Genomic DNA, 13,351 nt, shown 5'->3' on the forward strand with positions numbered 1-13,351 from the left:
CGCCAACTGTTGAATACTGGTCCGTAAACATATTCGGCTCTCACGTGCGGGTCATATGACGAATTTAAATTGTGTATATATATGAGGCTTTCATTGACGCAATCGAGTAGTTTTTTCGTTTTCTATACGGGGAATTTATTTATTACAAAAAAAATCAGGTCTGGTCGGTTAGACAACCAACATAACACGTGAAAACTTCAATGTTTATCCGACGGTTTCCATTGATATCTATCGATATTTATCGTAAGAGAAAAAATATTCCGCTCACCATAATATTTCATGAAATTATAAGTAAATAGTGGTGATAATGATAGTTCTGTTACAAAATTTTGAAAAATGGATTATACAACATAGGAGTAGGCAACCAGTAATGCAAGCAGACGAGGTATTGTGTATAACTGGTTGTCTAATTGTGAACACATTTTGAAAATCGTTTTAAAAGAAAATATATATATACAATTTTAATAAATATGGATTTCTTTCAAGGAAAACTAATATATTTCATAAACAATTAATTATTAATTCACGATTTCATCGAGACTTCTATGTATAAACAGCGCCGTAACAGCGAAAATTTATTATTATATTAATATTTCGTCGGTGAAATTATTTTTTTTTTGAGATTCTGTACATAAACAAAGCTTACTCCCGGGTTATTTTTACCGGATACCCCTTCTGTTTACTGGATTCTGTCAAGGCTTACGACATATTGATCGATAGGTGTGCTCAAATGAAAGTTAGCTACCTGAAAATCGCGATAAATTAAAAAAATTCACTGTTTAGTCTAAATAGCGTACCGCAAAAATAGTTCAAAGTTCACGAATAATCTCAAAAACAAACGTCAATATGTACCGGACAAGCGTGCATTTCGTTGTTCTGCCAAAAACGATTCCGTATTTTTACCTGACAACGTTAAAAATATGTTAATGGAGACAGTTATGAGTTGTCTTTGGCTTCGGAAAAAGATAAAATTTTCGCGAATGGTACAAGACACCTGTTCGCAATTTAAAATACGAATCGTATAGCCGATATAGGAATTGGCTCATGATTCCAAACATCTGGAGATAGTTTATAATAGAAAATTATCAATATTCTTGGTATATCCACGTCACGTCTTCCAGACAGTAAGAAATTTTGTTTGTAAAACTCTTGTGAAATAGTTTAAAATGGTATAGTATACAGTGTAGCCCACTAAGGGCCAGGAAATTTTTTTGAGACACACAGTTGGAATTAAATTTTATTTACATAAGTACATACCTACGATGATGCAGTTGGCAATCCACGACCTGCTGCAATTTTTTTTAATATGATTTTTGAGGGAATCATTTGAGGGATGTTTATTTATTAAATCGACATCAATTAAAATCCCTGCGTCCCAAATTTAATCAATTTATAATGCAGAATATACAGGCTTAATATTTCCAGTTTATTAAATTTATTGTTTCAGTTTAAAATTCTAGAAGGAAGTAGAAATGCATGAAGATGGAAAATTAGCCAATTACTGACTGTGATCATTAACTAACAAATAATAGAGTCTGTTTATGGGTTATTTGCGAAAATACGAATAGTAAGTTTTGCCTAAAATTATGAAAATAATTTGCATACAGACTTTTTAAAAAACATTTACCGAGGTCACAGGTGCATATATAAAATAGTGAAAGTTTTTAATAGATGCTATTTTTACTAATGGTGGTGAAGCACCAACTACTTCACATTTTAGTAATCTCACTATCCGCGTCATTGTACAATAACATGTGAAATACATGTCTGCCTCTGATCTGAAGCTTCGCATCGATCAATTTATTCAATACGTATCTAGTGGCACCCTAATGCGTGCCCTGTCGGCCTAGCTTGTCGATAAACAATCCAATTGTCGCCACAAAGTTTCCGATGTCTACTGATTATAAATTCAAATATAATGTGACTTTATCTCTTAGAAAAAACGAATTAAATTGAGCAATAAATATATTATTTACAAGGGTGTTTCTGACGGAAATGCGACACACCGTATACAGGGTGTGCCATTTAACACTCTCGCTGCCAATACAAGGTGTTCCTAAATGTAATAAGGCAGGGGGTAATTCTTTGGCTTATTTCATGACTAAAAATTAATATAAACATAGGTCCGCAAACGCTTTGTTACCGATCTATAGGGTGTTGAAATTTTAAGATTTTTTTAGTTTTTTCTATATAGTTCCTACAGTTTTTGAAATATTTAATTCAAATTTGGAATATAGGTTACACTGTAGGGCTCACATCATTGGGCAAACGCTTCGTTACCGATATACTGGGTATTGAAAGTTCAAGATTTTTTAGTTTTTTCTCTATAGCTCCTACACTTTAAGATATTTAACTCAAATTTGAAATATAGGTTACCGTGTAGGGCTTACATCATTGGGCATACCAAATGGTTGTGATATTCTACAGAATGATATTTTTTCTTGGATCATGCCCCCTTTTCTTCCCCTGAACTTTTATGGGGTACGCCGCTGGCACAGTTTAAAATCAAAATTAAATTTTATGCTTTGTTGAGAAACTTTCTGGTCTCTTTGGTCTCTCTTTGGTCAAACTTAATAGAACCAAGAAATTATGCAAATAAATCCAGTCCATTTTAAGAATTTTAATTTCATCTAATGAATTACACAAAATCGCTATTTATTTATTTTTCTCGATAACGGTCCCAGATACGAAAAATCATAAGAGATCAAAATGTTTCTCAACAAAACATACAATTCAATTTCGATTTTAGAATCTACCAGCGGCGCACCGCACAAAAGTTCAGAGGAAGAAAAAGGAGCATGACCCCAGAAAAAAATATCAAATATCAAATTGTAGTTAGAATTGTCAGATCAAGTCTTTCTGTGTAGATGGCGTGGTGATACTAAAAAAATGTTTGATCCCTGGAACGTGGAAAGTTTATCCCAATATTTACTTGTTTTTGAGACAAGTCGACTTCAATATGCAATGTATAATGAAAATCTAACAGTTCTAACTACAATTTGAAACTACTCGAGGGACTAACAACCGCAATATTCGGAACTAAAATAAATGTCTTCTTTCGGAGATATTGGCAGCGGGAGTGTTAAATGGCACACCCTGTATAAAATTTTTTATTAAATTTAAAAAAAAAAATTTGATGGGTGTCCTATTTCTTAACGGGTCACACTGTATTTTGCTATAGGATAACACAGACCTCTCAAAAGATATCGAGGACGCATTTTATTTTTTCGGTTATTTTTATAGAGCTTTCGACACGCTCTGAACCGGCTTTCGGGCAAAAATAATAATCAACGAACATGTATATTAACTTTATGGGAAAATTAAGCAAACAAACGTTTCATAATTTGACCTGATTTTCGGGATTTTTCGAAGTCTCTTCGTTTATTATTAGATCGGTAAAGGGAAGCGGCAGGTATCGGAAGTCAGGGGCGCGCTGGCGGGGAAGGAAATTGGATTATTTCCGATATAATATAACGTCCTTAGAAAATTAAGTGAACTGTAAATTAGACTCTTCAAATTTAAATGAGTTTTTGCATATATAACTAAAAAGTATTGTATGGCAAAGCAATAGTCGATTTCTCTGGTATATACAGGGCGTGCCGTTTGCACTTCAAAAAAATGTTACTTTGGGGAGTTTTGATATAAGGTTAAATAGAGTTTAAAATATTACTAAGAATGTATGCGTTGTTTATTAGACACCCATCAATAAATTTTGACAAAAGTCTACTTTGAGAAAAGTCACTTATTTTATACACCGTAATACAGGGTGTCCCGAAATTCATGCAACAAAATTTGGTCACAGATTCTTAAGACAAATTTAGGAGACCCGTATTTTTTATTTTTGCCAAGTGGCCCCCTCATTTGGAGCTACAGCCCCCTGAAGTTCGCCCCTAAGAATATTCTTTTTTTATATCTCAGAACCCTGTTGTACGATAATAACTAAATTTGGTAGACAGAGGTTTTATGACATGTGGAATCTGATGGTGTTACGTTTTTTGGCGGGCAACCCCCTTAAGACAATTTTTCGTGGGCCCCCTTGTCTTTGGAGACAAAAAAATTGGTCGCATATTTAAATTTCTTAAAAATTATCAGTCCACTAGAAAGCCATTAAATTTAGAAACTTTTTGTCACTTTATACTTTTTCGTAAAACGCAATGTTTTCGAGAAAAATGTCAAAATGTGATCGAATGCATATCGTGATTCGCCGTTTTCCTCAAAAACATTGCGTTTTACGAAACAAATATCAAGAGACAAAAAAGTTTCTAAATTCAATGGCTTTCAAGCTAACTAATAATTTTTAAAAAAATCAAATTTGCGACCAAATTTTTCTGGTTTCTTAAGAATCTGTGACCAAATTTTGTTGCATGAATTTCGGGACACCCTGTATAATAAGTTTAATTAAAAGTCTTTTTTCTCGAAAACCGTCCACATTAGGAAGTTCTAACAAGAGTACATTTTAGAAAATAAAATTGTAGGTACATTAGAAATTGTAACCCGAGTGGTAAAAAACCTAATCTTAACAAAATTTGAACTTAAAATGTAATAGGATGTAGCATAACTAGCGCCCTCTATGAAATATCCAAAAAATAATTAGACCAGCGTCCTTGGCATCCTTAAAAACCTCGCAATTCCAAATTTCATAAAAATATTTCGCAGCGTTTGGAAATTTTCGTAAAAATTCTATTTAAAAAAATTTATTTTGTCACTCTATATCTCGAAAACAAGAGGAGATAGTTCATAAAACAAAAAATTCTTATTTTTATCACCTCCTGTATTTACGGGAGGTCTTTCTGAAATACCCTGTATATTCAGTAAATCACAGTAATCAATTAAGTACTTTAGCTTTCTCGAATTCATAAAAAATTACAATTTTGTTATTCTAACAGTCAGTTAAGGTTACCTAAACAATTTTCATAAATTAGTCTACAGACTATAACAAAGAATAGCAGTTCTTAGACTGAATTAAAAACATGAAAGCAAACATTGCGGCATTATTAAACAAATAAAATACTATAACAAATACTGAAAGTCGGCATCATTTTCTTTTATGCACAAGGCTATTCGTCGAAGAAAATGAATGAAATTTGTTTCATTACCAGCTAAAACGTGATATGTTTGTTCACAAAATATAAATTTTTTGGTATTTACAAGCATTTGAGGGTATAGAAAAACATTTTACTGGTACTGTTTTTATTTTTATATAACACATTTGTCCAGAAAAAAAATGGTATTGCTAAACCGGCCTTTTTTTGTATTGCATTGAACCGTAATTTGCACACGTCTCAGCTACACACTCTCCATACTTGTAATGAGTTTTCACAATTTTTGTCTATCAGTAACGTGTTTACTACATCATGTGACCCTGCACAATTTGCCAACTCTTCGGAATGAAAATGGCGCACAATTGGGGCACTATTTATTTAGACAATTTAAAGATAATTAACAAAAACCCTCTTCGAAACAACCATTTGAAACGCAACATGAAAGAGAAGAACGTTATATGAACTACCCCCCACTGTTTATCTACGATAAACTCACCCCCCTCTTAGTTTTTGGAGTATAATCGAGACACCCTGTATATTTTAAATTAAAAGACGCACATGCCTTTAACACTTACACAGCTGAGAAAGCTAGGTTTAAGTCGCTGTGAGATAAATTAATTTTTATTCAACTATTTCAGGCATTTAAGGAAGTATCTTTTCTATACCACTGGAAAGAACGCGGAAAACCATATTTAATGCACCACTGCCGTCGATCCGACCACCAGTTCGATGACCGCGGGTTTCATATGACCATTCCAAAATAAACTATTGAAACGCTACCATCTGGTTTTCAGCGGCGTGGCGGCCTGAAAACGCTGAAAATCCGCGCCGCTACGCATTGCAACCCGATCCGAAACGTGAATCCGCTACGTAAACTAAGACAGCCGTGATTTTATTTATTCAACCGTTTCGTGAGATAATCGAGTATGCCATGGACGTCTGAGGGGGGTTTTTCTTTTTTTTTTTAAATATTTTGATCGACCAGTACACGAATTATGTCTATTAATAATAATTATAGGAACTTTAGCAATTATTATAATGTTGGCCTGACGTCGATGTTGAGTCATGGCGTCGGAGTAGACGCATATTTTGGCAACTAATTCGGCGATGTAGGTTTATTTTGTCCGTGTTTAATTGTAATAATATACTTATTTACGTAGCCGACTTAATTAAGTACCTAATCCACGAGAAATGCGAACATAATTATGATAATATAGGTGCGATGTTCACAAAATTTATGTCGAATTGGATTTGTCAGGTAATGGCAAGATGGCATGAAAAAGATAAAGTTGGGTGTTATAAAATTAATAAATTTACTTACTTGTTGGTGTTATATAGGGTGGTCCGCGTAAGTAGTTCACCGAACAAAGGGATTCATCACTCTCTCAATTTGGTTTTGTTTCATTCGTCCATTCCCAAGTAAATCTTCTTACATCCTAGGTCAGGGCTCCATCAATCTCTGTAAAAAATAAAAAATAGCCATAAATGTACCCCGTTAAGTCCAGAAAAATTCTTATAAATCTCATATTAAGCTTATGGGTAGCCAAGATATCAAAATCCAACTTTTCACATAAAAAAATTGTTTCACGATAACTACTACAAAAGCTTCAAATTAAATCTATGAGGTAGATTACATGATAATAAAAAATTAAAAGAGCCAAAAGCTGACAGCAATTTTACTACAATTCTCAGAACCAGAACTAATAATAAAGACAAAGCAGATCCTATATGTTATAATCCAATATCTAAACAATTTTTCTAATGTTTACATTTTTTCCTGTATATTTTTACTAAATTTTGTAATCATAGACCAGGCAGACTGCACAATGTCAGTCTGGCAGTCTAGAATCAGAGATGGCAGAATATTGGAAAGTGAAGTGCATGGAATAACTAAGGCCAGGCCAATTTTCAACAGGTTCGAATTAAGGAAAAGTTGACCTATTAAATAAAATAAGAGTAAACCGGCTTGTTTTACTTTTTCTTCACACAAATTGAATTCGGATGGAATGGATTGACGTGAAATTTGAACTGTACCTAGGGAATAGCCCAAGAAACATAAATTATATAGTGCCGATGTGTGCTTTTACTCTAGGGATGGATGCCACCCTTTCTGGAGGGTGGGATTTTTTTATTAAAAACCTCACGATTCGATAGAGGGACGAATTATAAGCAAAAAATGCTCTATAAGAATTTTTTGTACAGTCAATACTTTTTGAGTTATTTGCGCCTAAACATGTTCGTTTTTAGCCCAAAAAATGCATGTTTTTGAGCCATTTTTCGCGAATATCTTAAAATCTACAAGTTTTATTAAAAAAATGATCATAAGCAAAAATGAAGGTAACTAAATACCAGAGATTGCTTTTTGTTATTTTTGTAGATGGTATAGAACCCGAGTTATGACTCCCAGAAGTTGCAAGTCAATTTCGAAGATAGCTTTAATTGAAACGTTTAACGTCTTGTAGCGAAAAAATTAAAGGTTTTTCGAGGAAAACTTATATAACACCTATTAAAGTGCTTGAAAAGACCTTTAAATTGAGTGGTCGTAGAAGTCGTTAGCATGAAAACTAATGAAGTTATCAAAATAAAATGATTGTCTTGATTGAGAAAAAAATCGGTATTAAAATTAATTACTTGATGGAAAAAAATTAAACGTATTCCTTCTGCAATTTACTTTATTTATGTATTAATAGTAGATTCTGGGAATTTGAATGATTTTAGAAGCCTAAATTAAAAAAAAATCATTTACTTTTGAATACAATTTTTCAATTTTTTAAAAAATCTCTCTTTTTTCAAAATATTTCAGAAACTAACAAAGTTATAAAAAATGATATAATAAGAAATTGTAGGTTTTTTCTTATTTAACAATTTGCTTTTTATTAATTTTTGTAGGACAAAATTTGACTGAGTTATAACCATTAGAAGCTCAAAACTAAGCTCCCAGACTGCCTTTCCTGAGCCCTTTTAGCTTACAAATCTAAAAAACGAAGGCTCAAATAAACTGCAAATCGCAGAAGTGGGGGGTCAGATGAGCTTGTATGTAAATTTCTATCCGAAAAAATTGGGAGCTTTTACTTTATTTTCGCCTTCACTGGAGCCTTGACTGGACTAATAATTTTAATATTTAAATATTCAACGAGGACTTCTAGAAAGCTATCTATAAAAAATTCATAGGTATTGTGTGTAAAATAACAAGTATTATTTAAGGTATACTACACTACTATACTATTTACTATTGTAAATAAATAAGTACGAAAATATTCAGGGGGTGATTCCCTGTGGAAAAATAAGGTGTCTGTCATATAAAAAAAATCTCATTTCAACAACCGCTTAAAGAGGGCGCCAAAAAAGTAATTCTTAATTTTTCTGAAATACCAAAAAGGTGACAGAAATGAAATTTAGTAGACATTTTCTGCTATCGAGGTGACACTCATAAACAATTTGTTGATGTAAAAAAAGCCAAAAAACCTATTATAAATTATTAAAAACTAATAGAAATTATATTAAATGTCGAATGTTTGTTTCTTCACACGTTTAATAAAGTTATTGCACTAATTATAACAATTAAGTTATCATTACAAAATGTGTTAGCCGCGTACTAATTAATTTTAAATAAATTTTTTGCTCAGAAATCGTTAATTTTACGAAAATATTACAAGTGACCATTTTTGTTTAGAATGAATCAGGTTATCTAAAATAAATGGTAACATACTGATTAGAAAAAAAGTCGCGTATGAAACAAGTTTTAGGGGTGGCTTTTTATACCCCTTACAACCGTAGGGGAAAATCAACAAACTGTTTATTGAGTGCCTTCTCGATAGCAGAAAACGTTTACTTAATTTCATTTCTGTCACTTTTTTGGTAAGTGTTTCAGAAAAAAACTAAAAACTACTTTTTTGGCACCTTCTTTAAGCGGTTGTATTTTCTCAGGGGATGTTCAAATGAAATTTTTTTTATATGAAATACCCACCTTATTTTTCAACAACGAATCACACCCTAATGTTTTTGGTACTTATTTATTTACACCATGTGTAAAAATAAACCACACCAGTAAAGTCAAAAAGTCCATGGGTAAATAATTATTTATTTTATTTAATTTTATACAAAATAGGTACAGCCCGTACAATATTTGTTGAGATAGAATTCCAAAAAAAGAATAAGCCAATAAAGTTCTGTTCAGAATTACTGTAACATTTTACCCATCATTATTATACATTATACTTTGCATTTTTTGCTTACTTAACGAACGAATCGTGAATTTTTCTCTTTTCTCAATATGTTTATTTCTATTGGACCAATTGTCTACTGTACATTTACTCATATTAAAATAAATGATATATCTACTACATACACGACTCACACGAGCTAGCACTGCTAGTGACTATTTCTCGCTTCTATTGTTCGCAATTTATCATGTTGCGTCGCAGTACGCCAGAAGTGACGCAATTTCTCTACCTTTCTGAGGCTGTCGCGGCGTTGCACACCGTCGTGTTTGCTCCACCGTGTAAGCTCGGACTAACTGGAGAAATAAGAACCAGGTATAGGTCACGTGATCTGCGTGGGCCCGGATTATCGGGACCTGGACATGTCACTGTCAAGTCATTCGAAAAAATTCCAGTGACCCTTTGTCAAACAACCCGACCCCCAGAAAACCACCGAAAGCATGAGGCGTTCCCACTGAACAGCGCCCACCGCAACGGATTCAAATAAGTGCGCCAAGACCCAGTGCTAACTTCGTGTCTGTAAGAAAAATGGCGTGTATATTGATTATCGCTCCCACAAACCGTAAGAAATGTCAAATAATACGCTTCTTAAGCACTTTTAATGGTTTAAAACGTTGTGTTTAACAAGTATGCATGCTTGAGTGTTACATTTTTATTTATAATATCCAGTAAAGTTTTCCATAGCTTTCATAGTTTTGCGCACAGCCGATCAAAGTGCCAGGTGATTTTTTACAATAAGATTTGTTGCATGTCCGCAATGGTTTCCGCAAAATTTCAGTATTTCCACTTTATTTAAATGTTGACTATCGATCGTGGGCGTCTTTTTCTGTGATTAATTCTTACTAATGGGCGATCTTGCGAGTTTTCTTCGAGGTATTTTTACCTGATGTCAGCTGAGACATTTTTAAAAATTCTAAATTTATCTACTTTATTTTTGGCGTAATAATATACGGAATCCTCAAAACTAATCCTAAAATAGTCCAAACAATAAAAATTTCGCGTGGTCCTATCGGGACAATCCCCTGGCATAAAATCTCTGGATATTCGTGCCTGTCTGCCGAATTATTTTATGCAAATTTTATTACGAGAAGGTTGCATGCTCCTTAGTTATCCCCCGTGTAGTTAATTAATTATATTTATTGTCCCTTTTTGGCTAAAATATTATTTAAAAAATCAATAAACTTCGGGCGTTCACAAACACGTAGAAGGCCTTGCCAGTTCCTTCGCGGATCCACGCACGCGCCTTCGGGAATCAGCTGGTTTTCCGTGTGGTTTTGCCCGTTTTTAGGCAATACTAAATACAAAGTCGCGCCGCTGGTCGCCGATCCCCGCAAAACCGATCTTTAAACACAAAACAATTCGATCATGACAATTTGACAACTGCAGAGGTTTTAATATGCGGCAGACGACTCACTTTGTTTGTGTGCTTGCAGGCCAAAAAAGTTAAGCTGGGAAGGTCATTTAGATTCCACAGATCAAAATAACAATATTACTATGACATCTGAGGATCTGCTTCAGCCCGGACATGTCGTGAAGGAACGATGGAAGGTGAGCCCAAAGTTTCTCATAAAAATACCCGAAAAATCACCCTCCGATTCCCTTTGTTTATTTCTTTAAATTAAACCTATTTGCTCACATCACACTTCCCTTTGTTTTACTCGAAGATACGTTAAAGAACGTACGATTTTCCATTGTAGGTAGTCAAAAAAATAGGCGGGGGAGGCTTCGGGGAGATATATGAGGGCTTAGATCTAATAACCAGGGAACAGGTAGCTCTTAAAGTGGAATCAGCAAGACAGCCGAAGCAAGTGCTGAAGATGGAAGTCGCCGTTCTAAAAAAGCTACAAGGAAAGGAACATATATGCAGGTACGGTGAGAGCGAGGGATAAACCGTGTCGCAACTAACGTAACGTATTTTCGATAGATTCATCGGCTGCGGCAGGAACGATAGATTCAACTACGTGGTCATGCAGTTGCAAGGCCGCAACCTAGCCGAATTAAGGAGGGCGCAGCCCAGGGCTGCCTTCAGTTTGTCCACGACGCTACGGCTGGGCTTACAGATACTTAAGGCGATCGAGAGTATACACTCTGTTGGCTTTTTACATCGTGATATTAAACCTGTAAGTAGAATTTTTATGAGGGTGAAGTATTTGGGCGGTTGTTTCAAGGAGTACCAGTAAAGTACTAGTGTTAGGCATTTGGTTTCGTGTGTGTGGTGACCTTTAGTTTTGTTTCAGAGTAATTTTTCAATGGGTAGACTGCCATATAACTGTAGGAAAGTATACATGTTAGATTTCGGACTCGCCAGGCAATACACCACCGCCACTGGGGAGGTCAGGGCGCCCAGGGCAGCGGCAGGATTCCGTGGTACCGTCCGATACGCCAGTATTAATGCACATAAAAATAGAGGTTAGTCGAGTATTTTTTTTGTATAAATAAATATAAAATGTTTGAGTAATTTCTAAGAATATACAGGGTGCTCGGAAACTATAAGTAACGATTTAGGAATTTATTCTACGTATCAAAATAATGGTTCAAGTTCCTGTCATGCTATTTCCAAAATTCGATATTAACCAAGTTACGTAACCTCAAAACTGATTGATTTATTTATTTATTTAATTTATTTCTTTTATTTAAGCAATTTTTTTAATTTGATATATTCTTTACTGGTAATAAATTTGCTAAAAAATTGGTCATAACTTTTTTATTTGCGACCATTAAAGTTTAATAAAGCTGTTTTACATTGACAATTTATTGATGAATAAATTGACGAAGTTCTTCATGAATTAATTCACGAATTTTTTGGTAAACAGTGTGGTTTTACACTGCTACAGACTTTATCAAGTTTTTTTACGCATGAATCAGTTCTACCTACGAATCAAAGAAGCAAATAAATTTCAAAAATGTCACCTTTCCACTCATAATTGTAGTGATACAACAGCGGTACCGTTTTGACACATTATATAAATATTAGTGTTTGTAAGTAACAAATCAGTAAAAACAACGCAAAACTAGTACGACGCCACACAATTATTTACCTATTCCAATAACATAACCTCATTACTGATCTGAGGGTGGAAATCTGTTGGGTTGGTACATCCAAACTTCACGAAGAAATTGACGAAAACTAGAACATGCTCTAATTCGTCGAGAACTTGATGAATAAATTCATGAAATTATTTGACAGCAGATTTGGTGCCTTACACTTGTCCAATTTCTTGATGAAGCGACTTCATGAATTAATTAATCAATAAATTGTCAGCTATGTAAAACAGCTGAAAGAGTAATCTTATGTAAAGGTCCTCTTGCTACAAGTCAATAATATTAACCGTTTTCAAGAAAAAACAATTATTTTTATACAATTCTGTAAGCGATAGCAGTTGGGGACACCCCGTATAGGGACCAATGGAGCTGCATTGATGGATTGAATGCTGATGCATCAGTTTATTTAGGATTATATAGTTTACATTTACCATGTAAAAGTTAGAGTGTTAGTCAGTCATTCATATAGTTCGTTCTCGAGTCTCAAGTGATATGTCTATGCATTATTATTTTCTCACAATATACTGTTTTATATTTCACCTGGGTAGTTTTCATTTTCTTGTTTGAAAGAGTTTACAATTCTATGCACTAAAATTCTCAAATGATCTCTAATTAAATTTTTTAAATTGTGAAGAAAATTATAAAATTTAAAGCAAATAATATAAACTTACAAGGAATTAAATACAAATCACCAATGCAAAACAGTAAATGTGTTTAATATGTTGTCTATAGTTATTTATTTGTGGCATTTTTAATTTTTTTTTATTTAACAGAATGTGTTTGATATTGGAATTTTTTTAAATAAATCGTAAGGAACACAAGGAACCTACTATTTTGAAACTTTTTTTTGCATGTTACTAAAATACATAGTTTTTTGAGATAAATGATAAAATATTTAATCATGTCTAGGTAGTTGTTTCTGAAAGTGTAAAAATTTCAAATTATTTAAAAAATAATTATAATAAATAATTATTCAAATAACCAATATCTATGAACCAACATCTATGAATAAAGTTGAGTATTATATACATTACGTTTTTTTTTTGC

At 33.5% G+C, this 13,351-nt stretch overlaps 1 protein-coding gene across 5 annotated transcripts in view; it reads left to right on the top strand.

Annotated features, from left to right (window-relative positions):
• Positions 1–13,351, top strand: part of LOC108904901 (tau-tubulin kinase homolog Asator) — a 70,210-nt gene that overhangs the window by 18,552 nt on the left and 38,307 nt on the right. For 3 of the 5 annotated variants that reach the window (XM_018707616.1, XM_018707620.1, XM_018707617.1), the window contains exons 2-5: positions 10,696–10,810; positions 10,960–11,129; positions 11,187–11,382; positions 11,500–11,671. In XM_018707616.1, coding sequence (XP_018563132.1) covers positions 10,696–10,810; positions 10,960–11,129; positions 11,187–11,382; positions 11,500–11,671 — 653 coding nt within the window. Of the gene's footprint in view, positions 1–9,656; positions 9,825–9,879; positions 9,984–10,695; positions 10,811–10,959; positions 11,130–11,186; positions 11,383–11,499; positions 11,672–13,351 lie in introns of those variants that run through there. The other 2 variants (XM_018707618.1, XM_018707619.1) reach the window with 2 other exon arrangements.

Source organism: Anoplophora glabripennis, unplaced genomic scaffold (assembly GCF_000390285.2).
Source record: "Anoplophora glabripennis isolate ALB-LARVAE unplaced genomic scaffold, Agla_2.0 scaffold197, whole genome shotgun sequence".
Taxonomy (NCBI): domain Eukaryota; kingdom Metazoa; phylum Arthropoda; class Insecta; order Coleoptera; family Cerambycidae; genus Anoplophora; species Anoplophora glabripennis.